General features: G+C 42.4%; 1 protein-coding gene and 1 long non-coding RNA gene across 2 annotated transcripts in view; both read left to right on the top strand.

The window, feature by feature from the left end:
- Positions 1 to 27,374, top strand: part of LOC139433155 (uncharacterized) — a 130,016-nt gene that overhangs the window by 5,414 nt on the left and 97,228 nt on the right. The gene's annotated exons all lie outside the window — the stretch shown is intronic.
- On the top strand, positions 337 to 15,656 carry LOC117439854 (apolipoprotein B-100-like). The gene is made up of 29 exons (XM_034075962.2): positions 337 to 445; positions 601 to 630; positions 899 to 1,011; positions 1,129 to 1,274; positions 1,386 to 1,533; positions 1,668 to 1,820; positions 1,975 to 2,099; positions 2,213 to 2,298; positions 2,408 to 2,852; positions 2,991 to 3,105; positions 3,188 to 3,334; positions 3,423 to 3,634; positions 3,764 to 3,959; positions 4,054 to 4,233; positions 4,351 to 4,554; positions 4,655 to 4,822; positions 4,921 to 5,126; positions 5,384 to 5,566; positions 5,658 to 5,788; positions 5,897 to 6,107; positions 6,194 to 6,366; positions 6,631 to 6,791; positions 6,878 to 6,987; positions 7,073 to 7,446; positions 7,674 to 13,697; positions 13,787 to 13,898; positions 13,992 to 14,015; positions 14,144 to 14,330; positions 14,423 to 15,656. Exons 1-29 carry the CDS (start codon positions 388 to 390, stop codon positions 15,416 to 15,418), a joined length of 11,418 nt encoding a protein of 3,805 aa, XP_033931853.1. The 5' UTR covers positions 337 to 387; the 3' UTR covers positions 15,419 to 15,656.

Genomic DNA, 27,374 nt, shown 5'->3' with positions numbered 1-27,374 from the left:
TTTTGAAATAAACATATACAAAGGTATATCTTTAGCATTCACTGTAATGAGACTTTTATAACACTGTGAAGAATTAGAAAAACTCACCTCTTCACATTTACATTTAACCTAAGAGCAATAACCTGATATATGAATGTTGTTTTACAATCTGATAATGTACCTTAAGAGTATTCATTATTTTATTGGAAAGCCTTATGGAACTAGTTGCCTTTGTCCCTCCACACATACGTATAGAGTGGACTTTGGAGCTTCAACAGTACTGTAAATCATTACAACATGCCCCCCAATACGGAACAGCTTTGGTACAAAAGGCAGATGAGGAAGTTGAGCCTTTAGTCTCGTCTGAGTACTCACCCAAGGAGTCTAAAGGAGAGTTGCAGAGAGCCCATGATGGAGAACTCAAAGCTCTGTCTTTTCCTTCTACTAATCACAATTACTTTGTCTTGTAAGTATTTTTAAATAACTTTGTGTTGTTTTGAATGGGGGATACTATGCATGTAATAGTTTAAAAGCTAACCAACCTAAGTGGAAACTCTGAAGATGTTTTCTTCAAGGAGGAAACAAACATTTTATCAAATGTTCATCTTGTTCTTTTTACAGATGCCCAAGAGGAACAGGAAAACTGCCTGAGTAAGTTTAATTTATTTTCATATTTTAATTACACAACCTGAACATAATGTAAATGCCAATTGCACTGCAGCTGTCTGACTATACATCGTCAGCAGTAAACTGAACTTTGATGCTAGCACATGCATATAGATATTTTTGGGGATTAAAACCCTTGATAATGTCTTATCCATGCAAGACTTTTTAAAACTATGGCTGATTTGCTAAGGCAAACTGCTTTCTGACTGGAAAGTACTGAAATGTAATAATGAAATAATTACTTTTTACTCAGTAAACCAAAGGTACAAAACCTCCCACAAGTATGAATACATTTACGAAGCAGAGTCCTTGAACGCTATCAATGGTGCTTCACATCTCAGGAATGGACCCAAAGCAACTTGCAAGGTACATGATACAGTGCTTTAGCAGCTACATTTCATCATCATTTATCTTAGGTCTATTTAATGTAGATCATTTTCTGTATACACTATATATAGAGGCTAAAATGATCTTTTAAAACAGGTTTCGATTGAAGTACCTCAGACTTGTAGTTTCATCGTCCGCACCACTGGCTGTAGCCTGAGTGAGGTGGTCGATATGGACACAGAGGGCAACCCTGTGTTCGCTCCTGCAGCCAGCTCTGATGCCTTTGCGGCTGAAATGGAGAGGTGAGTTACATATAAACGTCTCCAGTGAATCCAGTGGCATATTAATACCTAATGAAATGAACCACATTTGCTATAAGACTTAATAGTGAAAGTCTCACACATTTTCTGCAGATATCCTCTGAAGGTTGTGGTTGAGGGAGTTCACGATGTCAAACTGTACCCCGAGGAAGGTGAGACAACAACCATCCTGAACATCAAGAGGGGAATCATTTCTGCCCTGGCTGTGCCTCTGCTAGAAGAAGACAAGAACAAGAACATGGTACATTCATTAGAGAATGCTTTGAAATCTGCATATTTTAGGAGCACCTTCAAAATATATCATGTTTGTATTTAGGATTAAATAAAACTGCATGTAGTACATTCACATTTTTTGTCTCTAATCATCTATTTCAGCCCACCATCCATGGCAAGTGCAAGACCCAATCCACAGTCAACGCAAGAGAGGACATCGCAACTGACATCAGCCTCAACAGGGACCTGTCCAGATGTGACAAATTTGTCCCACTGAGAGACCACACCAGCCCACTGGCACTTATCTCTGGCATGGTAAGATATCCAATTAGCTGAGGTAGCAACATGAACCTTTCAGATAATCAATTAAATTCATGAATTAAGTATATTTAATTGAGGTGGTATGTGGGAGGATACTATTCAACTTAACTTTGATTAATTCACTGCATTAATATGATCTTTTTTTCAGCACTATCCTCTTGCCCAGCTGGTCAGAAGCTCACAGGCCTGCAACTACAAGTTTGACAATGCGGACAAACACATGACCTCTGGCTCATGCATTGAAAACCACATCCTCATTCCCTTCTCTCACAAGTAAGTGTAACCTCATACCAGACTCTTAAAAGTGTTTTGTCATATAAGTGACACACTGATATGTCTTGTACAAGAGGTCAACAGTATTGTTAAGCATGTTTTTCTTTCACCAGTGGAGAACATGGAATTACCAACGTTGGAAAGCAAGAACTGACTCTGGTTCAGGTCTCTCCTAGCAATGAAAGAGTCTTTGACCACAGTAAGTCCTTTGTTTAATGTGTATTCTTTCAAAATACATTTGATTGATTCAGAAAAGCTTTCAAAGAAGCTAACGGTCACATTATAACTATGTTGGTATTGTTTCACAGGTGGTATTGTGAAGGGTCTTCACATGGACGCTGTTGAGGACAAGAGTGCTATCCAGGATAAAGATGCAGGTCTGAACCTCCTGAGAGAACTGGCCTCTCTGCCCGAGACTGAAGGTGAAAAGAGGGCCCACCTCTTCCACGTGCTTGTCAGTATGGTCCGTGGAATGAAGACCGAGACCCTGAGTCCCGCCATTCCAGAGGCTCTTGAAGTGTCCAGTGCCCTGACCTACCAGGTTTTGGCCCAGTGTGGAACCCCTGAGTGCAGCAGTGCCATCATGCAGATCTTCAGGACCTTTGACACTTCCTCACTCGAGGTTGATGCCGGTGTTTTTGCTATGGGACTGGTGTCCAATCCCTCTGCCCTCCTGATCAATGACATGCTCGAGATGGCCAAATACAAGCCCAGCAAGCCCATCATGTACGCCCTGAGCAATGTTGTAAAGAGGTGAGTGAAGTTAACCCCCCTTTATTTTATATTCAATCACTGAATAATGTTTCAGCAAACATTTTCCCTCTTTTGATTATTAGCTTTGAATTATTTGAATTATTGAATTATAATATTATGTATTTTGTTTCTGACCAGGTTTTACAAAGCTGAAGGCAAACTGATCCCTGAGATTTTCGCTGTTGCTGAGTTCATGGGTTCCCAGTTGGGTGACTGTTCTGGTGACAAGGACAACACTTTCATGACATTGAGAGTGCGTAACATTTGCTACGGATCAAAAGTAAAATAACATAAAACACCAATGAGCACAAAACTAATATGTCCTTTGATTCCAGGTTATTGGAAACATGGCAGCAGCTATGGGAGCTGCTGGTCCTGCACTCAGATCTGCTGTGATCCAGTGTGTGAACCAACCTGCTGCTTCCCTGGCTGTGCAGCAGGCTGCCATTCAGGCCTTCAGACTGACCCCCGTCCCAGAGGAGGCAAGTCAAATTCATTCAAAGGTTTGACAAAACGTCTAAATAATTATTTCTACCTTTTACTAATTATATTGATGTCTATCTTTTACAGGGCAGAGAGATTCTCATGCAAGTGCTTTTGGACAGTGCAAGCCCAATGCAAAAGCGTGTTGCTGCATATCTGGTACTGATGAAAGACCCCCAGCCCACTGAACTGGCCCAGCTGGCTGATGCCCTGCCCATTGAGCAGGACCAACAAGTCAAGAGCTTTGTGATCTCCCACATTACCAACATTTTGTCCTCAACTGAGCCAGCAACCCAAGAGTAAGTGAAAAGCAGTTTCAGATTTATATTCAAATGTCACACATTTGTTGTTGTACAACATGGTTAGTACATTTCCCCATGTTATCCTTATCAGATATGTAACTGTAATATTTGTTTTCTGTCCTTCAGACTGAGACAGAAGATCCTTGATGCACTTCAGGGCAATGAGGTCGGGGCACCTATGGACCCCACCAAGTTCTCTCGCAACTACAAGATTGGATCTGTGGAAGGAAACATGTTCTTTGAGGGTAGCAGCTACTTGCCCAAGGAGGTCATGCTTGAAATGACTCTGAAGGCATTCGGCTATGACATCGACATGATGGAGGTAAACCTTTTGGGCTGTGTTTTTCCATAAACTAGGAACACAATATTCTGAGGTCTGTAAGTGTGTCATGTCATAATGTTCTTCACCCTAACAGGTTGGTATGGAGGGCAATGGATTTGAGCCAACTGTGGAAGCCCTGTTTGGAAAGAATGGATTCTTCCCCGACACTGCCCTGGAGACAATGTACTTTGTCTCTGAGAACATGCCACTCAGAGTCAATGAGATCTTGCAGAACATGCTCCCTGCTCTGAAGAAGGACAGGAAGAAGAGACAGGTATTTAGAAAAATTGTTTTTGTATCAAAAGTATAAATGATGTTATTAGTGATCATTTCTTTGGATTTATACCAACTGCAATGAATTAAGTAATATAGTATGGACTTTTCTGTTTAGGCATCACATAACCTGGTGAGGGAGATTGGACGCAACCTCAACAAACTCGTAAAGGAAATGAAGACAGCACAGTCTCCCGAGGCGATGGTTTACCTGAGGCTGTTGGGTAATGAGCTGGGATATCTGAAGACCAATGAAATGGAGGAGCTGGCCTACTCTGCTGCCATGATGGTTGACAGCATGTTCAAAATGTTCCCAACTGATGTAAGGACATTTCTTTAAAGAGCATAGTAGAAACAATGCTTTCATTCCTTGTTCCTTGTAAATTGTTAAAATGTCTAATGTGTATTTGTATTTGCCACAGATCATGAAGGCACTGATGACCAAGGCTGACAACACAATCTTTGCCCACTACATCTTCATGGATAATGAATTCTTCCTGCCGACTGCCACTGGTGTGCCCCTGAGGATTACATTGTCTGGAACTTTCACGCCTGGCATCAAGGGTGGTCTTCAGATTGCCCGTGACATGGTAATTATTCATAAATGTGTTATAATGAAACAAGTATATATTTTTATGATAAACCTGATCACCAAAGGTCTTCTCCTTTCTCCTATTTGCCCACACAGAGCGAAGTGACCTTTATGCCCTCCGCCGGCATTGAGTTTGTATCAGAGATTGGCTCCCACATCCCTGAATATATCAACTCTGGTTTAGAGATGCATACCAACATTTTCCACGAAAGTGGGCTTAGTGCAAAGATCTCCATGGAAAGTGACAATGTGAAGCTGACCATCCCTGCTCCAACACGTCCTACAAAGCTCATCAAAATTACGTAAGAAACAGGAAAAAAAAATGCCTTGCGACTCTGCTTGGAAAGCAGCAACAATATGTATACCTGTATTACAACATTTTAAAGTGGACAATATTATTTAACAAGATGGAAAACAGCTGTATTTGTAGCTTAAGTGCAACTCTTTTTTTTTTTGTGTGTCTGTAATAATGGCTTTATTAGAATAATGAGAGGGATCTTCAATCTTCAATTTATTGTTTTCTAAGTTTTATTCTAACTTATCTACCCTTAACATATAGAAACACCTTGGTGGCAGTGACTGGATCAGAGGTGAAGACCATCCCCCCTATGGTGATGGACAAGGTTGATGTTAGCGAGTGCTCTCCCTTCTTTGCTGGAATGAAATACTGCACTGATCTTCAGTACACCGATGCTTTCTCTCACGAGACAGCCCCCTTCTTCCCCATCACAGGAGACAGCAAGTAAGCAAGACTTTCTAAACCACCGGCACATAATTCTCTTTTGTTTAAGTTACCTAACAATATTGATTAATTAACTGAATTATCTAAACAGATTTGCTGTGGAGCTCCACCCCACTGGTGAAGTCACTGAGTACACAGCCACCATTGCCTACGAGCTGTTGAGAGAGGGAGAAGAGGGACGGCAGAAGGTTGACTCTGTGAAGTTTGTTCTGAGGGCTGAAGGTAGGGGCAAATATTGAAGGATCTTTAGGGCTTATCAATAGCTCAATTTGAAAAAGCCCACATTAAGTGCAGTTAAGATATATTAACCTTTTGGTTTTTAAACATCAGGTGCAGAGCCCACTGAAGCCAGAGCGATCATGAAATATAACAGGAGAAAGAATGTCATCACAGCTGACATCCAGATCCCAGACTACGATGTGGAGGCTGGACTCAGGCTGGGTGTTGTCGATGGAAACACCAAGGGCAAAGGAACTCACTCCATTTCTCTTGACCTCATAAACAAGCACATCCCTCAGCTCTCTCTGGTTGGCCGTGCCAAGTAAGAAAAACAACATAAATGCTCATAAAATAACATATATTTCACCCTCATCCTTGAGATTAAGCTAACTCTGTCCTTTCTTTCAGTTTGAAAGAGATGAAGGAGGCTATGCTGCAAGTCCAACTTCTTGTCCCCTCAATCAATGCTGATGCCACTTTCACAGCTAACATGAAACGTGATGAGGAATTGGAGTTGGAACTTAAAAGTGAAATCAAGGTTATGGCTGCCACATCTGAGCAGAAAATCGCAATGAAATATGGTAATGTTACTTTCAAAGGGCCCTTTTTTCAGACTATGACATAAGACATGTTAAAAGTGATTTACTTCTTAGACAGTAGCATATAAACCAGTTTCGCATCCTAAATGTAGCTACATATGACAGTGTCAGAATTGTTGGTAAACGTGAACAAAGTGTTGGTTTGTTTGCTAGCATACTTTTACTCCCAGAATGATTCAAATGTTAGGATTAGAGAAATATTTCCTAATTTCTCTGGATGTAATATATTGTTCTCTATTTTTACAGATGCCAGCAAGTTTGAGGTTGAGTTCAAGTCCGATGTGAACACTGAGACAACCAGCTTGCCAATTGCTGATATGGTAGATATGTATGGCAACCAACTTCTTGACATACAGGTGGGGCAGACTGAAATGAAAGTCCGTCAGATCTTCAATAAATTTGCAGAGGTATGAATCTCGGATTTAACACTTATTTACATTGTTATTTGTTAAATGGTTGGTCATGAATCAAACACTGATTGTCACTTTTTTAGGAAACAAACAACTACATGGAAAAGCATGGTGATGCATTCCATTACATTAAGGACTTCAGAGTGCCTGATATGCCTGAGATTTCCCTGCCAGAGACACTGTTCCTCAAGACGTAAGTGTGAAAAACTACAAGGTAAATGTTTAAATTATCGTTTTTTCCCAAAACATTTATGCACTTTATGTTTTTTTTACAACAGCGAGGGAAAGGCTGTCTACCACTTCAACAATGAGCACTTCAGCATTGCTATCCCTCTCCCTCTTGGAGGAAAGTCAACAGAAGAACTTCACTTCCCACCAGCCTTGACCACACCGAGCGTGTCACTACCCCAGTTTGGACTCGAGATTGTCTCCATGGAAATTCCCATCCCAGAGCTTGTTGTTCCTGAGAGCCTTACTCTGTCCATTCCTCTTTTTGGCAAAGCTGAGATTTCAACTTTGATGAAAAGCAACCTATATGAAATGGAGGCCTCAATGGCTGCAGGCAAAGATATTGTTGATACACCAAGCTACTCTGCTAAGTTTGATGTGAGAGGAACCTCCCCAGTTGACATCCTCTCATTTACGATGACAGGTAATTAAAAGTGAATGTCATTCATGATTTTTTATTTGATATATGGCTATCATTAACTCGAAATTAAGTGCTGTTTACTCTTGCTTGAGGAGTGTTCAGTTGGTCTTCAACTTCCAATGATGTATACAAAGAAAAAAGTTCTAGATTTTAGTTGTAATGTTCCCTAATGAAATAATCAATAGCTATTCATCTTTAAATCATAATTTTTCCTTTTGTGTTTTATTTAGGCTCTGGAGTGTTGGCCACTACTGATTCCATCAAGGCCCATTTGGAAAGCTCTTTGGCTCATAAATTCCTTGAAGCCACTGTTGTTATCACTGAAGAAGCAACCTTCACAGACAAACTTAACCTGAAATCAAGCAGCAAGATTGAAGCCAAAAGCCCACTTGGTGTTCATTTCATCCTAGGCCACGATGGCACAACAGAAATGAACGCTGAAGAAATCTCTGCCCATAGCGACTTTAAGGGAGACTTCACTGCTGGACCAATGTATGGCAAGACCATTTCAACCCAGTCATTTGCCATCTTCCCATTCAGGCATGAAGCAAAGATCGATTCTACGGTTCAGCTTGACTCCACACTTGTCAAGGCCCAGAATACAATTGCAGTAACGCTTGCCAATGGTGAACTCTCAGTTGTGTCTAACACCAATGCCTTTGAAGACCACTTGACCCATGTTGCTGAGCTTTCCTTCAAAGACAGCAAGCTGTCACTGAAATGTGATGCAAATGCTGTTGTTCTTGGCATGAAGATCCACAACCAAGCTGAAGCCTCTGCTGGTGCTGATGAAGTTGTAATGAGAATGGAGACAAATGGTGACCACACTGAAAACCGTGTTTACTCCCTGCTGACTGCCTCCCTTGATGTCAATGGTCTGGCTGTGAATAGCGATGCCACCATAAAGCTCCTTGAGAATGAGGCTACCCATAAGGCTACTCTTAAAATGAACAAGGATGGTTTGACCACAAGTGGAACAAATACCCTCCAGAGCCCCCTGTCCCTGGAAAACACCTTCAATGCTGGGCTTGATGCTTCAACGGCTACTCTATCCATCGCCAACAAGGCTGCCATACGTGACATCAAGGTTGATAATGCCAACACTTTGACCATTACTCTTTCTAGCCTTGACTTCAACTCAAAGGCTGAAGCTACTGCCAGTGAGTATGCATCTTACACTCATGATATCACCATCAACCTGAAACCATACACTGCCTCTGCAAATGTTCATAACAACCTGAACGTTCTGGCTGCCAACTTCATTAATGAGGCCCAGCTGCAGGCAGAGCTTTACAAGATGGATCTGACTGGAAACCTGAAAGCCGTCTATGGTGAGGAAGAGATCAAGCACACCTATCAGGTCAACTATGCTGATATGACAGCTAATGCAAAGTGCAGCACCATTGGAAATCTTTTTGGAACTCACATGAGCCACAACACCGAGCTTGAGGTTATCGGTCTTGCTGCAAGGATTACCAACGATGCTCGCTTCAACTCACAGCCATTCCGCTTTGATCACACCATCCGTTGCAGCATTGTTCCTTTTGATTTCAATCTTGATGCAATCTTCAATGCTGATGGAGACATGACCATGTATGGAAAGCATAGTGCCCAGCTCTATGGCAAGTTCCTCCTTAAAGCACAACCCCTGGCTTTTGCTAGCTCTCATGAATGCAGAGCATCAGTAAACCAGCAGCTAGATAACGGTTTTGCTCTTGAGACCACATTAGACAACAAGATGGATACCGTTCTGTCACCCCAAGAGCAGAAGACCAGTTTTAGAATGAAGTCTAAATTGAATGAACACGCTTTTAACCAGGACATGAGTGTTTACAACACTGCTGAGAGAACTGGAATTGAAGTTTCTGGCACTTTCCTTTCAAACCTGTTCAATGCAGAGTCCACAGAGAACCAGGAATTCACCATCTCTTCCTTCCTCAAGTATGACAAGATCACAGAATGTCAAATAATTCTGTTTCCTTTCATTGAAACTCTCCCTGCATTCTTGGAAAGTGTCAAGGTTGTTGTTGTGCGTGTGGCAGAGGCACTGCAAGGCTTCATCAACAATGAGGAGATAAAGGCTAAACTTGAGGCTCTTCCCCAGTATGTAAGTGACTTTGTTTCTCAACTAAATGTAGAAGGCAAAGTCACTCAGATGAAGCAGTATTTTGATGATTTAACCCAAGAATATGTCATCTCCATGGAGGACGTGGAAGCCTCTTTGACAAACCTGAAGGTTACTGTTGAGAATCTTCTGGCTGATCTGTCAGTTTACATCCACCACTTTGCTGGTATGTTGAAAGACATTATTGTTAGTGGCAATCTGCCCGAGACCCTCATCCAGAAGATCCAGGAACAGCTGCACGCCATTAATGAGGAGTATGACATACAGGCAATGGTTTTGCATGTGATTGATACCATGAGGAAGCTGATCCAGCAGATCGACTTGGAAAAACTCACGGGCAGTAGCATCTCATTCCTGCAGGATTTGGATTCCAAATATGAAGTCAAGGCTAAACTACAGACAATCATGAGTGATGTGAAACAAATGATTGAGACCTTTGATATGCAACAATGTGTTGTTGAGCTGAAGGATTACATTTCATCAATCGAATTCAATGCTTACATTGATGCACTTGTGAGTCGGATCCCTACTGAGATTTTCAATGAAATTGTATTTTCCGTTAAGGAAATTATTCAGGATCTTGACATCCTAGGAAAGATCAACCATTTCTATGCCAAGATGAGGGAGCTGATTGTAAAGTTTGAGGTTGACAAAAAGGTCCAGGCAGTCTTGGAAAAGGCTGTTGAGTTCATCCATCAGTTGAAAATTGAGGAAACAATCAGTGCTGTAGTCAACAAGGTGAAGGACGCAGACATTCCTGCCAAACTTGTGCAAGTCTTCCAGGATGCCATCAACTACTTGAAAACAACTCAGGTTGAGGATATCATTCAGCAGCTGAATATGCATATTGAAACTATTGTGCAAAAGCTCAGGTCATTGGAGTATAATGACTTTGTCGATCATGCCAATCAAGTTATTGCTGAGTATACTGTTTACATCAATGAGCTGATCGGGGCTCTTGAAATCCCCCAGAAACTTGAAGCAACAAGAGACTTTGTCAACCTTGTTCTTTCATCATTCAGAGGATTTATGGAAAGCCTGAGAGAGATCAAAGTTGCAGAAATGATTACATCCGTTAAAGAGGTAATTGATAAGTTTGTGCTGGACATCGTTAATCCCTTGGCTGAGTTCATTAAAGAAGAAATTACAAATCTGAATGTCAATGCTGCGATTACCACTTATCTGGACTTTGTGAGCAAATACTACACTAGGGCCATCACCAAGGTCACTGAGGTGTTAACCAGTATGGTTGAGATGATTAAGAACATGGCACCTGAACAAAAAATCATTAATGAGATTCAGCAGATCGTTGAGGGCCTTATTGTTGAACTTAAGAAAGCTGAGTTGAATATTCCAACCTTCACCCTTCCTCTCACTGATCTTGTTGTGCCCTCTGTAATGCTCAGCATGGATAAACTTGGACAGTTTGAAATCCCAACACAGCTTGACATCCCGGAATTCACTATCTTGGGACTTTATACCGTACAAGCAACCACTATTTCCTTTGAGGACATCAAGCAGAGAATCATTGAACTTATTGAATTCATTGGACACTTTGAGATCAAAATGATTGATGTGGATGCTTTCTTTGGAGACCTGACCATGAACTACCTTCCTTCCATGCCTGAGATGTCCTTCCCAGAAATCAGCCTTCCTGAGATATCATTCCCTACCATTCCACAGGTTCCTGTAGAAAAGCTTGTTAAGTCTCTCCAGGTTCCTGAGATCACATTGCCAACCATTCCAACTCAGATTATGGTCCCATGCTTCGGTAAACTCTATGGTGAGATCAAATTCCAAACTCCCATCTACACCGTCAAGACTTCTGCTGAGTTCCAGAACTCCACTGAGAGTGAAATGACACCTCAATTCACTGGATTCCTTACTTCCCTTGCCACATCTCCAAGTTTTGAAATTCTTAATTACAAACTAGACTCCACTGCTCGTTTGGCATTCCCAAAAATGAGTCGTGTTGTCCTTGCAGAGACACTTAAGTTCAGCCATGTTAATCTTGGAGTTGAACATCAGGCATCTGTAACTCTCTATGGCCAATCAGCCCAGGCCCAGGGCAAAACCACAATTAAGGTTATCACTACACCTTACACTGCTGACTTTATGAACACAGCCTTTATTGCTATGGAAGAAGGAATGTCTGCATCTCTCGATACAACTTACAATCATGTTGTGGACCTCCCAATTGTCATGGTCAGGAGTGAAGCAACAGTCACCCAGAAAGCAGTTGCCCGCCAAGATGGCTACACCCTCACTCTAACAGTGGACAATTCAGGAACTGGTAAAATCAATGCTGATGAGGGCACCCACAAGAGCAACTTGCAATTGACAATCAATCCCAGCACTGTCACTCTAACTTTCTCCGGTGACACAGACTCTACCATCTTAAAAATGAAACAGCAAATTACTGCTGAATCTGGCACCCTTTCCTACTTCAAGTTTAATGTCCGCAATGAGGCAGAGGCACCAATCATCAAGAACAGTCTGATGGTGGCATCTGGACATGTAAACCTTTATGATTTGAAGGCTGAGCTGAAAGCAAACCATGACACAGAACTGTATGGAAAAATCAGTGGAGTCCTGTCCAATGGAATCAACATTGTAGTCCGTCCTGTTGAGCTCATCTTTGATTTCCAAAACAAAGGAAATGCCAAGGTCAACATTTTTGAAAGTCTGATTGCTAAGATAGATCTGCAGAATGATTACTCAGCCACCTTAAAACCTAAAAGCCAAAAGATTAACACAGTAGCTCTGGCTCGTCTTAATCAGTACAAAATATCCTACAACTACACTGTTGACAATAATCCACATGATGCTGGGATTTTTGTTGCCATGGAAAGTGAGGCCAATCTTGATTTCCTGGCATCCCCCATCAGCATTCCTGAGTTTGACCTGCCATTCGTTGACTTCCGTACACCAGAAATCACTGATCTGAATGTGTATGAGCAGACTGGATTGAACAACATTTTGACTACAACTGAGCAAACTGTGGATGTGGATGCCAAGATTGTTTACCATAAAAGCGAGGCTGCCCCCCTTGTTGATATGATGGGTCTGATCCAGATTCCCTCTGTTGGTAACCTGATCACAGAGCTGTCCGTCAAGTCTGCCATTTTAAATCTGAATGTTAATGCTGGACTTTATGCTGAAGAAGATCTTGTGTTCCGTCTGGGAGCTACCACAGCCTCTGTGTTTGAGGGTCTTAAAGCCAAACTCGATGGAACCACCAGTCTAACTACCAGGAGAGGAATCAAGTTGGCCAATTCCCTGTCCCTTGAAAATGCTCACATTGAAGGCACCCATGACAGCACCATCAGCATGAGTACTGAGACTTCTGAAACAGCTGTCTCTGTGTCTACTGTTGTAAAGATTACCCTGCCAATACTCAACCTTGAGGCAAACCAACATTTGGTTGCAGACACCAAAACCAATGCTGTCTCCACCTTCAGGATGAAAGGTGATTTCAACCTCCCTCTGATCAAGGCTGTTGGAAAGGCAGAGGTAGACCATAGTCTGAAGCTGGAGGGAAGCTTTTTGGAGGTTTCCCTGGAGTCAACAAACAAGGCCAACATGGATGGCACAGTGCTTGAGAACTATCTCCTTTTGGGAGTTTTGGATAATGACTTCAATTTGTATCTGAATAATGATGGTTTACGCTCCACCTCCAAGATTATTGCTGATGCCAAGCTCAACCAAGGTACCAACAAAGTCATTGCAATGGATGTAAATGAGAATCTTGCTGTTGAAGCCTCCCTGAGTCGTGTCTATGCAGTGCTGAAGTATACTGGCAACAACGAGGGAAACTTGCTCAGTTTTAGCACCAATGGGAAGCATGTGGTCCAGGCTACCATTGATCTTGCCCCAGGTTCTTCCTTGATTGCTGATATTGAGATTGATATGTCTCAGCCAAACACCCTGGGGGACCTCACCATCTTTGGGAAAACTGTTGCTGAGGTGACAGCCGCCAAGCAGAAGATCTCTACCAATGGCAAATGTGTGAGCCCACTGTACACCACAAACGTGGCAGCTGAAGTAGAGGGTGATGGTCATGTCTTCACAGTCACCCTAAAGTCCTCTGCCACCTCTGTCATTGTGCTGTTGGACTATGACATGGATGGTGAGTTGATTTAAATTCCTCATTAATTGTATCTGTTTTGTGTTGCAAACATTGTTGAGCTCCAAATAACAAAATATTTATTTCACTAGGTTCTATTGCTGTCAACTTTGAAAATGAAGCTCTGAACATGGTCAGCAAAGTTGTCCTGACACACGCTGACATGAAAATTGATGTACATCATGCCATTACCCAAGCCTTGAGGTAAAATGTTGTCTTTGTTTCACAACATATATGGAATAACTACTTCTGATATTCAAGGTTTGAAGCATTTTACTAATTGTCTTCACATTTTAGGAGAAAGCGCCAGGCTGATGACAGGTAAATATTCAGTCTACAGTTTGTTTCTTCTTCTTTCCAATGTGTATAAATCAGATTGATTGTTTTCATGATACCAGGTCAATAATAAATGGTGGCTTTTTATTTGAAATGCGTTATCTATCTTTCAGTAACTCTCACCACACCCTGAACGTGGACATCACAAGTCCTACATTCACTGATGCTAACCTTCGTTACGCTGCTGGCAAAGATGGCATCAGTGCATCGGTATCTACCCCTTCAACCGGGTTCATGGGCATTCAGTTCAATGGCAGAGTCCCATCTCAGATGATTGCAAGAGTCTATGGTCGTTATCCTGTGAGTATCATTAACATTACCTTTTTGACATGGAAAATTAATGCCAACATTTAAAACATAGCTAAAATATGTAATTTCCTTCCATTAAACAGTCTTCCCCGGAGGATGATGTTGAAGTCCTAGTTATCAAATCATCCTCAATTGACGCTGATAAGATGAACCTGCAGATCGCCTACAACATGGAGGCACCCAAAGTCGTACTCTCTGAACTCAAGACCAGAATCCCTTCCATCATCTCTGCATTCACTATGTTTGCTGACAAGTACCAGGTCACAAGCTACATGGAAGAGATAAGGAACTGTGTTGTTAACCGCATCAGTGAGGCCTATGAAGCTGCAATCAACTATGACTCACAAATGAGCCAGCTGTCAATCTTCTTCAGGAACATCATTGTCCAGTACCAGAAGACTGTCCAGGTATTTATTGATGCTGTCGTCAAGGTCTTGAGGGAAACCCAGTTCAAACTGCCTGGGTCTGATGAGATGACCACCCTCCCTGAAGTCCTCAAGAAGCTGACCAGCAGCATTGCTGCTATGCTAGATTCTACCTTCCAGATTATCTATGAAAACATTGAGGTCTCCTTTAACGCCTTTGTTGAGCAGATCAGCAGTGTGAAAATGCGCATGCCAGTTGGTGATGTAATCACTGGAGGCCAGATCCTGGATCAGGTTAAAACAACTTTCAAGACCATCTTTGCCGAACTGGTGGACTTTGTGAAACATATGGAGAGTGTTGACACAATGCTAGAGAAGATTGGTGAGACCCTTAAGGCTATTGTTGAGAAATCTCAGGAGTTTGTTGACTCTGTCAAGTCTGACTATTTAGATGCAGTGTTAATGTACATCAATGTCTCTTATGTCAACTTTGTCACAGCCTTAAAGAATGTTGTTGACCACATCTCTGCCTTAAATATTGAGCAGCTCAACCACTCAGTTGAGTACATTATCGACATGTTTGTTCATGTAGTGGACCAGTTCAATAACACTGTTAATGGTTTCCTGCAGCAAGCTTCAGCGGACGCTCAAGCGTACATAAAAGTTAGTGAAGGAAGGCTTGAGGTTGACCTTCCATTTCCCTTTAAGCATTGAGGAACCCTCACATAGTGAGTCCTAAGTCCATATGAAACACTATCATCTGTTCAAAACATGTTCCATGTATGGACAATTTACTCGTTAACCATATTTATAACAATGAGTTCAACAGTAACACCTGTTTTTCATTTTAAGTTGGATGGTTTGTTGCGTACAAACATTGAAAATGTAACATTTTACTGAAACTTTCCTTCCTGCAAAGAGTGAAAAACATCAATAAAAAACATTAATCCAATCTGTAAATGTCTGATTGCTTGTTTTGTGAATTTAAATGAATCTCACTGAATATTTTAGCATCATGATTCTAGACTTGATTTTTTGTTTTGACTGAAAGCTGAGTTTCTGCAAGACTGACCAATAAGCTGATTCAATTAGATAGTAACAATAGTTTGACAATGATTACAACAATACAAGAAATACTCAAATAAGTTTATCAAATAAGAAACATTGGGACCCAAATAACCATTACTAAAACACAATAACAAGACACTGGGAACAAAGTCTTTAAAATAAATCGTCAGACAATTTCTGGCAAAAGTTTAGTAATCAAAACTAAACAAGAGCAAAATCTATTGGACTATTAAAACAGCAGTATTTCGAATTATTATCTTATTGAATTATAAAACAATATTCCAAAGAACAATAAATCAAAACATCTAGTATTGTACAATAATCATATCATAATTAGTACAAGTAACAAATAAGATATCTCAATGACAGAGCAAGGAGTGAAAAGCTATTGAACAACATCCAATTCCTGAAAGTTGAAATTTGACAGCATCTTAAATTACATGATCAAAAGTTCTGACCTACCTACACTCAAACATTACATATAACTGAACTTATTAATAACACTGTATTTATAAACAACCTAAATAATTACAGTGGTATCTGTAAAAAAAAATTGAGATCTGGAGGAAACGTTTTGTAATACTAAGAATAAAATACTTTAGATTTATCAAAGATCACAATTATTTGACTTAATACCATATTGGATTATTACCAACATTTGACCAAATACAGTATATATCCTACCTCTTTCACCTCTTACAAAAGCATGAATTACAATAACCCCCATACCATCAGGCAGACATAATGTGCTTCAAGCTAAATCCAGATAAATGTATCCTCAGCCAGCTGGTCATGAAACTCTGTCTGGACAACCTAACAGGCACCAGAAATCCTCTGCAACACCAGCCAAATCAAAACAGACCAAAATATCAAATAACATAAACAAAGCTACATCACAAATTGTATAGAAACAACTATAACCCATAACGTTTAAATGTTTTCTGACACTAAAAATAAACTTCAGGAACACTTTTAAGGTACACAAATTCACCATCAACTAGTTGTTAATTAACATGCATATTAGCAGTATATTGGCTCTTTATTACTCATTATAAAACACTTATTAATGCCTTATTCTACATGACAATATTCTACAAGTAATTAAATTCAAGTTTATTTATATAGCCCAATATCACAAATCATATTTGTCTCAGAGGGCTTCACAAATGAACACAATTGACTGACACGAAGGACTCACAAAGACTCAGATGCACGATTCTTTCTTGATTTCAAAAAATACCTTTTAATATACAAAAAGGTTTTAGGATCAACTAGGACACTCAAAAGTTTGCGAGGTTCAACTAATAGTACGAAAAGACTTTACAAAGAAAAAGGTTTCTAGGATCTACTAGGATACTCAATAGTTCAATAGTATGCTCAATGTTTACACGAGGGAGTACAGACATGGACTTGGTATAGAGACAAGACGAACCGACAAAAGACAACAGGAGAACAGGGCTACATATACACAACAGTTAATGAGGCACAGGTGCAAACAATCCAGGACAGGAGATCACAATCAAGCTGGCAAGTGACAAACCACGACAGGAAGTGATGACACCTGAAACGAGAGGACAGAGCCAACATCAAAATAAACTGCAAGGCCACCATAATAAACACAAAACAATAAGCTCACAGACTCTAACGCTGAAACCTTACAGTACCCCCCCTCTTACGGACGGCTCCAGACGTCACTGAAGCCTGAGACTGTTCTCTATCGAAGTCAGATATAAGGGTCTTGTCCACAATGAAGCTGCCTGGGATCCAACACCTCTCCTCTAATCCATACCCTACCCAGTCGACCAAGAACTGTCTACCTCTGCCCCTCTACCTTTCAGACAGTATTTTGTCCACAGTGTACACTTGACCTCCGTCGACAATCCGGGGAGGTGGAGGGGGCGTGGAGGCGGGGACCAGTCTGCTCTCTTTGACCGGTTTCAACTTGCTGACATGAAACGTGGGGTGGACCTTGATGGACTTTGGAAGACATAAACGGACAGCAACAGGGTTAATCACTTTGGCTATGGGAAAAGGACCAACAAACCGAGGAGCCAGCGTCCTGGAGGCGACATGGAGAGGAAGATCCTTGGTAGATAGCCACACTCGTTGTCCGGCCTGGTACTTGGGGGCTGGACTTCGTTTCCGGTCGGCCAATACCTTCATGCGAACGGCACTCCCCTGCAACATATGGCGAACTCCCGCCCAGACCCGACGGCAGCGGCGAACCAGAGCATGGGCTGATGGTTCGGTGACCTCCTTCTCGAGCTCCGGAAACAATGGAGGTTGGTACCCATGGACACATTGAAACGGGGAGATACCAGTGGCTGATGTGGGTAAAGTGTTGTGCGCATACTCCACCCAAATCAGATTCTTACTCCAGGTGGTAGGTTTCTCAGACGCTAGACATCTCAAACAGGTCTCCAAATCCTGATTCATCCTCTCCGCTTGTCCATTTGACTGTGGGTGGTATCCGGAGGTCAGACTAACAGTGGCTTGGATTAGGCGACAAAACTCCTTCCAAAAACGTGACACGAACTGTGGGCCTCGGTCTGAAAAGACATCACTGGGAAAACCGTGAATCCTGAACACATGGGACAACATGGCCTCTGCTGTTTCTTTGGCATTAGGTAACTTGGGCATGGCGACAAAGTGTGCCATTTTAGAAAAACGATCAACCACAGTGAGTATGGTGGTATTACCTGCCGATGTTGGTAATCCTGTCACAAAATCCAACGCAATGTGAGACCATGAAAAAGGGTTAGGTTGGGGAAGAGCGCAGGGCTCCGGACATAAACATAAACCTTATAAAAACCCTTTTAAAAAGCATCATAATAGCTCCGTGAGGACAAGACCGTTTCAGATGAATGGTTAAAAAGTGCAGAGTGGAGCCGGACCACGGAACGGCGGCAGAGTACAGTAAGGCTTAAAAAGCAGATCTCCCCGTCCCAGGATCTGGAGGGTGTGTGTGTGTGTGTGGTGTGTGTGTGTGTGTGTGTGTGTGTGTGTGTGTGTGTGTGTGTGTGTGTGTGTGTGTGTGTGTGTGTGTGTGTGTGTGTGTGTGTGTGTGTGTGTGTGTTGTGTGTGTGTGCGTGCGTGCGTGCGTGCGTGCGTGCGTGCGTGCGTGCGTGCGTGTATCGATGTATCTACGTGTGTGTGCGTGTGCGGAGCTTGTCCCATGGAATCCATAAAACACCCTAAATGATAGGGGGATCTAAAATGGCCAATTTAATAGTGATTCCAGTTCTATTAGTAAAAAGCCGTGCATAGTAGTTTAAGTGGCAGTTAAAACACAAGTGCAATGATACAAATATAAATAATTAAAATATTCTCCCCAGTAATATGAATTTAAAAAGTAAAGGGAGTGTTAAAATTAACTAATAATAATAAAATAAAGGAAGGCACACCGGGTTAGTAAAATCGTATATATGAACTGGATGTCACTGAAAAACAGAAACCATTAAATCGAGGTCGGGTAAGTTTAAAAGATTCCAAAGGGTAGCCGTTTTTTATTTAAAAGGGTGGCAGGTAGGTGAAGAGTTCCTCCCTGCGGGGTGGTTTCCGCGCCTCCAGGTAATAAAATAATTTAAAATAAATATAAATAAACAAATAAAAGCGTCCCTCCTCATGTGCTTTGATCATTTTCAGATAAAACATACACATAAATACATTTAAAATGATAAAACATGTAAGAAGTAATACAAACATAATATGAACACCATTAAGATAATAAGATAGTGCTGAAAACATGCCATAAAAATGTAGCACACCAATAAAAAAAAGTCCAGATGAGGAGGATCTATAAATAATTAATAAATAAATAAATATAAGTGCTAAAATGTGGAGGGTGGATTAAAACAGGCTGACACACCCGCAGAGAAGGGAACCAAAATCACCTATCTGCAGGGGAGAGACCCCGGGGGAGAGGAGATCACGCAGGTTAAAAACATGTTTAAAGTGGTGGGAGGCGGACCCATCAATTATATTTTTCATTTAGTCCCGCCCGGGTCAATGGTGCCCAGGCGATGGATCCACCTCTGCTCTCCAGGCCCATTGACTGTACACTCTGGAGGCCATGGAGTTTTAAAATGGTTGTATAAAACGCTCGGCCGTCCCCGTCTCTAATTCTATATTGTGGTTGTTTAATTCTGAGGCTGATCTCATTGCGCGTTTCCCCCACATAGAGTCTCTGGCAGGCCTTGCACCTAATTGCATAAATAGCGTTTTTTGTGTTAGGTGTCAAGGCCTGCCGTACATTGCTCCCCTCTCGAGAGAAGGGATTGAAAACGTGGGGGGAGGCGTACGAAACCAAACCCTCAGAGACCCGAGGGCGCCTCCCTAGTTTTGATGCTTTATTTAATTTTGTGTGGACCAGGAGGTCCTGGAGATTTTTGTTGCGTCGGTGGGCAGAGATCAGCGGGCACGGCCGCAGCGTGTCACAGTCCCCCCTGGCCCCCTCAAAATTGGCCTTTAGTTTGCCTAAAAGGCTGGACAGGCTCCCTGAATAGGTTGTGATGAGGGGGACCAGGGCAGGGCCGGACGGCCGGGCGGAGATGTCTCTGTATTTCTCCATGAAGGTGCGGCTGACCTCCGCCTTAATGCTTCTAAGGAAGCGCCTCGAATAGCCCCTGGGGTCTCAGCGCACTAAAGAGGATTCTGGTGGCCTCCTCCACATTCTCCGTGAGGGTGCATATCCTGTGGAAGCGGACCAGCTGGGACTTAATCAGGCTCTGTACGTGTGCCCAGGGTGATAGCTGGTTTATGGAGGAGTGCGTGGCGAAAGAAAAACCCTGGTGGAAAGTGTCCTTGCTGTGGTCGCTGGAGCTGCGGAAAAACACCCCAGTGTCGAGGAACTCCACAGTGTGTGTAATTTAACTGATGTTTGAGTTTTATTTAGGGTGATGTGTGTTGAGGATGTCTGAGAAGGTGAGGAAGTCCTGTTCTGTGTGATGCCAGAGGCCAAAGCAGCCTGTCCTCCTACAAAAAACGACCAAATAGGTCGATTGTTTAAGCACCTTAGATTACGATCCATTTAAAGTGTAGCACCTCTAGTGGTCGTGTAAGAAACAACATGCTCCCGTTTATTTACAAATAACCCTCTCTGGAAATCCTAAATTGTAGAACAGTTTGGCCATTAAAATGCTTTTTGATTAGATTTCTAGCGAGAAGTGTATATTGTACTTTTAGAATCCACGTCCAGTGGAAGTGTAGGATCTATAGTTTGATAGATATTACGAAGATGATTTGAGGTCTCGCCAGGAGAACGTGTATATGCGGCAGCTTCCATGTAAAGTTAGCGTGGGTGAAAACAGTATTTCCGGTCTCGAAGTTTTCATAATAAAACCAGATATATTCCCCTCACTGTCAAATGATTACACAGTGATATCTGCATTACTCATCCACTAAAAAACATCAGTTTATCCTTGTTAATTACACAATATTGATTGGTTTAAATGGTGTACAATGCTTTTGTGTTTTTAACCTTCGAGTCAGAGAAACAAATAGTTTTTTAGGAGTTTAGACACTACAGTTTCCGAAGACACTACACTACCCAGAATCCCCAGCTATCGTTTGGGACTACAACATCCGCCTTGCTTTACAAACCCCGTGATTAGTCATCAAGCCCTGTGATTGGATGTTGGAGTGGCAGTGCGACAAGGTTACGCTGTCAAACAGCTCTTTGAAATGGAATGGAACCACGGCAGACTTTCCAAAACTGGAATTGGACGGGTCCAGCCCCCGGCTCCAGCTTCCCCCCCCCCCCCAGAACTACACATGCTGGCTATTGTGTGTTTCGCAATATATGGCACGTCTCTTTATAAGACGTTTTCGTATTTCCCACAATTAGAAGTTGGCAGTATTAAACGTGTACACCCTGGAGGTTTAGGGGATACGAAACACAGTGGTGTTATCAATTGTAAAACATATAATTAATAAATGGTGAAATAATATACCCACATGACACCTAAGGTCAGAAGAGCTTTATTTAACAGATGGTTTTATGTCTACCCCTCCTGTTGTTCATTGATAAGCCGGAAACATGCACTTGTCAAGGTTTAGAGGCAAATTTGCAAATATGGCAGTAGCCATCGATCATCTTAAGATAAGATAAGATATACTTTATTGATCCCAAGTTGGGAAATGTTTTTGTTACAGCAGCATGTACTACTTTGTTCTACTCCACTACAATTCAGAGGTTAACCTGGTATTTTTACTCTACTACATTTATTTGTGTTACTTTGCAGATTCTGATTAATGATGTGAAATATAAACAACCCTTAAATCAGACTTTAGTTACACCTAAGTAAAATTCAGCCTTATCAGTTTGTCTGTTTTGCACATCCTCCTGTTAATATCTTTGGACGTCCTGCACTAAACTGTTTTATTGTAGAGATCACTACAGTATCTTCTTGATATTTTCCATTCTATATTTCTATCATTGACCCCTATTTTGTATGTAGGCTACTCTTAATATTTAAATGTTTTCATCAAATATAACTTATTCTACAACTAAATTCAATAACGTGCTTTAACCACTAGGAGGTGCGGTTTAGACCAGTGGTCTAGTTAATACAACATAATAATATCGTACATAATATGACTATACACTTTATTGGGAAATTAAAACAGAACGTTAAAGGAAAATACAGTTTCAGTCTCTCGATGTGAAGCTTATGCATTGTACCATGAACTTGTATAGACCTGTAACAGTCAACTGCATGAGGAGTTGGAAAGGTAGTTCAGAAAATCAGTAATATCTTTAAAAACTACAAAAAAGTCCCTTTATATCAGCTGTGCACCTTTATGGTGTAAACACAGCCTATCTACTAATTGGATCAAATATAAAAGTCAGCCGAATTAGTGTTGATACTGCAAGGAGACGTATTGTGTGAAAAGAAATGGAAGATGTTGTTTAATTGTTGATATATGTATGGTCCACGTCACGTATTCAGTTTTGGCGGCATCTCTTCCAGTTTGTCAAAAGGCTCTATAAATACATATCTACGGCAGATCTGTAATATTTAATGCAGCCGAACCGTGTATTGCAATGCCGTTATGTGATGACTTTCAAAGAGAAAAGCAAGAGCACTCGGAATAAAGTTTTATTATTATTTTTTGAATGTTTTCCGATTTCATATCACATAAACACCATATCCCGACGTGCATTGCGGCGTGATTTTAGCCTATCAAAACCTCTGAAAACAGAAAGGTGTCTCTCAGAATCGAAAGAGAAAAACCTATGGGAAAAACACAAAAGCATTGAACAGAATTTAAACCAATTAATGTCGTATAATTAACTAGGATAAACTGATGTTTTTTAGTGGATGTGTAGTGCAGATATCACTGTTAAATCATTTGATCATTGGTTTTATTATGAAAACGGCCAGACCGGAAATACTGTTTTCAACCCTTAACTTTACATGGAAGCTTGCCGCATATACACGTTGTCCTGACGAAACCTCAAATCATCTTCGTAATATCTATCAAACTATAGATCGTACATATCGACTGGACGTGGATTCTAAAAGTACAATATATACTTCTCGCTAGAAATCTAATCATAAAGCGTTTTAATGGCCAAACTATCCTACAATTTAGGATTTTACAGAGAGGGTTATTTGTGAATAAACAACCCTCTGTAACGTTTGCATTGAACGGGAGCACTAGAGGCCGACAATTTTCAAACGTAATTATAGGTCGTATTAAGCGCTTGAACAAACGACATATTTGGTCGTAATAAGGTTCTTAAACAATCGACCCATTTGGTCGTATGAGTTGGAGGACTTGTTGGGCCAAAGATGTCATCCAAGTACCGGAAGTACAGAAGGGTTTGAGGGGGAGTTTAGTGAAAACCGTTTCCTCCCCCAATGGGCCAGGTAAATATCCGCGTAGGCTGGCGCATATTTCCGGCCCATCGCACAACCGCACAGCTGGAGGTAGTGGTTATTGTTAAACATAAATCATTGCGGGTGAGTGTGAGGTGGAGCAACTGAATAATTTGGCTGTCGGGTCTGGATGGGTCTGGGTTTTTATTGAAGGAGTGCTGAATTGCGGTGAGGCCAAGTGGGGTTTCAATGTTGGTATAAAGTGATACTATGTCTATGGAGAAAATGAGAGTGTGGCTGGGTACTGTGAGGTTTTATATTTTGTTGACAAAATCATAGGTGTCTCTGAGATAACTGGGGTGGAGTTTTGATAGGGGATTAATAAAATGATCGATGTATTCTGTTATGTTGTATGATTCTGAACCGCAGTCGCTGATGATGGGGCGGCCGACCGGTACCACAGAGGGACCATCCAGATATTGTTTTTGTTTATGATTTTGTTAGTGTATCAATCAATCAATCAATCAATGTTTATTTATATAGCCCAATATCACAAATGTTACATTTGTCTCAGTGGTCTTCACAGTGTGTACAGAATATCAGTATGACAATACGACACCCTCTGTCCTTAGACCCTCACATCGTACAAGGAAAAACTTCCAAAGAAACCCAGTTTAAAGGGAAAAATGGGAGAAACCTCAGGGAGAGCAACAGAGGAGGGATCCCTCTCCCAGGACGGACAGACGTGCAATAGATGCCGTGTGTAAATTGAAAAGATAATACATTTGCAACATAGGTAGTCCAAATGTTTGGAAATGCATGTGTGTATAATAGGAAGATGAATCCACGAGGATATCCATCCAGGACCTATGATCCAGGACCACAGCCACGACATGATCCAGCACTCGCGATCCAGGACACAGGACTGCAGGATCATCCATGACTCCGGATCCCAGCGTATATAGACACCAAAAAGAAAGACATTTGGGGAAGCTGGGTTAATCGGAACATGAGAGTACACAGGTATAGACAGAGAGAAGGAAGAAGTAAGATGTCCCCCGACAAACTAAGCCTATATCAGCAAAACTAGGGGCTGAATCTAATCAGCCCTAACTACAAGCTTTATCAAAAAGGAAGGTCTTAAGCGCACTCTTAAAAACGGATAGGGTGTCTGCCGCCCGAACACAAACTGGAAGCTGATTCCACAAATGTGGAGCTTGATAAGAAAAGGCTCTGGCTCCCATTGTACTTTTAGAGATTCTAGCAACAACCAACAACCCTGCATTCTTGGAACGCAATGCCCTAGTAGGCCAGTAGGGTATAATGAGTTCTTTAAGGTAAGATGGCGCCTGCCCATTAAGGGCTTTGTAGGCGAGAAGAAGCATTTTAAATTCTATCCTGTGTTCTATAGGGAGCCAGTGTAAGGCAGCCAGAACAGGAGTAATGTGGTCCCTTTTCCTAACTCTGGTTAGTACACGAGCCGCAGCATTTTGAATCAGCTGAAGCGACTTCATTGACTTCTTGGTACTCCCTGATAAAGAGTTACAATAATCCAGCCTAGAAGTAACAAATGCATGGACTAGTTTCTCTGCATCGTTTTGAGGCAAGATATGCCTGATTTTTGCAATGTTACGTAGATGGAAGTAGGCGGTCCTTGAAATTGATTTTATGTGGGCGTTAAAGGATAAATCCTGATCAAATATAACACCAAGTGTAAAGTGTTGCTGTAATGTCCCTAACTAGTGTTTGTGTTTCCAATTGAAGTGGGTGCATCAGTGATCTGTAGTATGTGTTGTCATTTAACTGCCTATGTGCTTCCAATATATAATTGTCCCTATCTTGTATGACTATTTGGCCCCCCTTATCTGCAGGTTGATGACTATGTTACCTAATGTTTTAATAATTTGTAATTGTTCCTGGCTAATGTTGTGTGTGCTGTGTGGAAGGGGGCGCCAATGTGTGAGTGCTAGTAGATTTTTATTAATTAGTTGTGTTATTTCAGGTGTTGATGTTGCCGTGGACGGTCCGGTGAACAGAACAGGCTCCCGCCCCTGGCTCCCCAGGAAGTGGTCCATGATCTTAATCCGCCTGTGGAAGGCGTGGAGGTCCGCCCTGATCTCCGGTCGGGTGGGGAGTTTGGGTGTTGGAATGAATGATAAACCTTTTTCCAGTAGCTCCAGCTGTGCGGTCGTGGGGGAGAAAACGGCAGAGAGGTTGGTTATATTTGAGCGGTGGGGAGTTGTGATGCAATTATGATCCCCGTTCAATAGTTTAAATGCTGCTTCCAGTACCTGAGTAACATCTCGGCCGTCTGCAGGGTCCAGTGGATGTTGTCACGTGAAGTGACATGGAAGAGTAGTGGGTTTATTTCCGGTATGAAGTTGTATTTGGAAGCTATGGTGTTGTTGAGTGTGGTGAGTGCAGTCTGCTGGGGTGGTCAGACTGTTGGAAAAGTTTATGATGGGGATGTAAATGGTGGCGTTTGGAAAGCAGAGAGTACTCTGTTTCCACATGGCGTGCAGTTGTTTAATAGAAGATGAGAGTGCAGTGTCAGAGTCCATTATTGAGTCCTACTGATATTATAACTTGTGAGGTGTTGTGACATGGGGGAAGTTTACTGAGAATCGAAGTTATGTGATGGAATTTAGCACCCGGAAAGCTATCTATCTGAAGGTGGGGGTCTGTAAAGGGGGGGATGCGGGAGAGATTGGAGTCCCCGACAATAAGGGTCCTCTTCAGCAACTCCAACGACCATACCTGCAGTTTCTTAAAGGTTCTGGGATGTGTGTGAGGTTCTGGGCTTGTGGGGGAGCCAGGTGCCGCTGCAGAGACCCCTGTGGAGTGGGAGGTGGATGTCTCAGATGTTAGGCTTGAAGTCAAACTGACTCTCAGTGGGCCTTTGATCATCACTGATGTTATGTTTACATCCACCTCAGGGCTCAGTATGCTTTCCAGGGGCTCCACAGCAAACAGCTCTGGCTCCCTCTGCTGGTTGTTGTGTAGAACTGGAGGTGAAGAAGAGGAGATAGTGTTACTGCAGGGGAGAGCGACATTGCTGTGTATCTGTATGGAGGGTGGAGAGGGAGGTGAAGAGATGGAAATGAGATGGGAGGGGGAGGTAGGTGTCTGATTAACGGGGTATCTACTCTCTGTGGGGAGGGTGGCACGGAGGGAGGGGAGGAAGGAGAGACGGAGGGCCAGGTCAAGAACCCAGTCCCATCGGCCCCCAGACGGTCGAGCACGGTCCGAGGGAGCGGATGGACCTCAATCCGCAACCGGTTCCCAAGAGTGCGGAAGGGGCCGAGAAGCACCCCCAGGCCCCCCGCCACAGCCCTCCCCCCCGGCGCACAGAGGCCAGGAAGTAGAAGAGAAGTAGGGAAGGAAGAGGGGTGAGGAGTCAGTTTAGAAGGGGGGTTAGTGGGAGGTTTGTATTTGGGCCAGGTGGGGAGTGGGGAAAGGGGGGGGGGAGGAAGGGGGAGGTGAGGGAGAGGGTCAGGGGGTGATGAGGCAGGAGGGAGAGTGGGGTTGGGTTTAGGGCTTGGGGTGAGGTTGGGTTTAGGGCGAGATTAGGATTAGGCAGGGAAGGGAGGCCTTAGGTTTAGGATTAGGGGCAGGGTAGGGGTTAAAAGGTGAGTTGAGGGATAGGAACTGGAGCAGAAGGGGGAGGAGGGGGGGAGGAGAGCAGGAGAAGAGGGATGAGGATGGGGAGGGGGGTGAGCAGAGTGATGAGTGTGGAGGGGCAGATTGGCTGCTGGTGGATGAAGAGGAGGAAGAAGAGG

The sequence above is a fragment of the Pseudochaenichthys georgianus genome, chromosome 24 (assembly GCF_902827115.2).
Source record: "Pseudochaenichthys georgianus chromosome 24, fPseGeo1.2, whole genome shotgun sequence".
Taxonomy (NCBI): Eukaryota; Metazoa; Chordata; class Actinopteri; order Perciformes; family Channichthyidae; genus Pseudochaenichthys; species Pseudochaenichthys georgianus.
The sequence above is the reverse complement of the archived record's forward strand: the minus strand, read 5'-3'. Positions and strand labels throughout refer to the sequence as shown.

Coding starts and splice junctions, on each gene's coding strand:
- LOC117439854 (XM_034075962.2), top strand. CDS start 388: ATGATGGAGAACTCAAAGCTCTGTCTTTTCCTTCTACTAATCACAATT. Junction 3,960..4,053: donor ATGACATCGACATGATGGAG/GTAAACCTTTTG, acceptor TCACCCTAACAG/GTTGGTATGGAGGGCAATGG. Junction 13,899..13,991: donor GCCATTACCCAAGCCTTGAG/GTAAAATGTTGT, acceptor TTCACATTTTAG/GAGAAAGCGCCAGGCTGATG.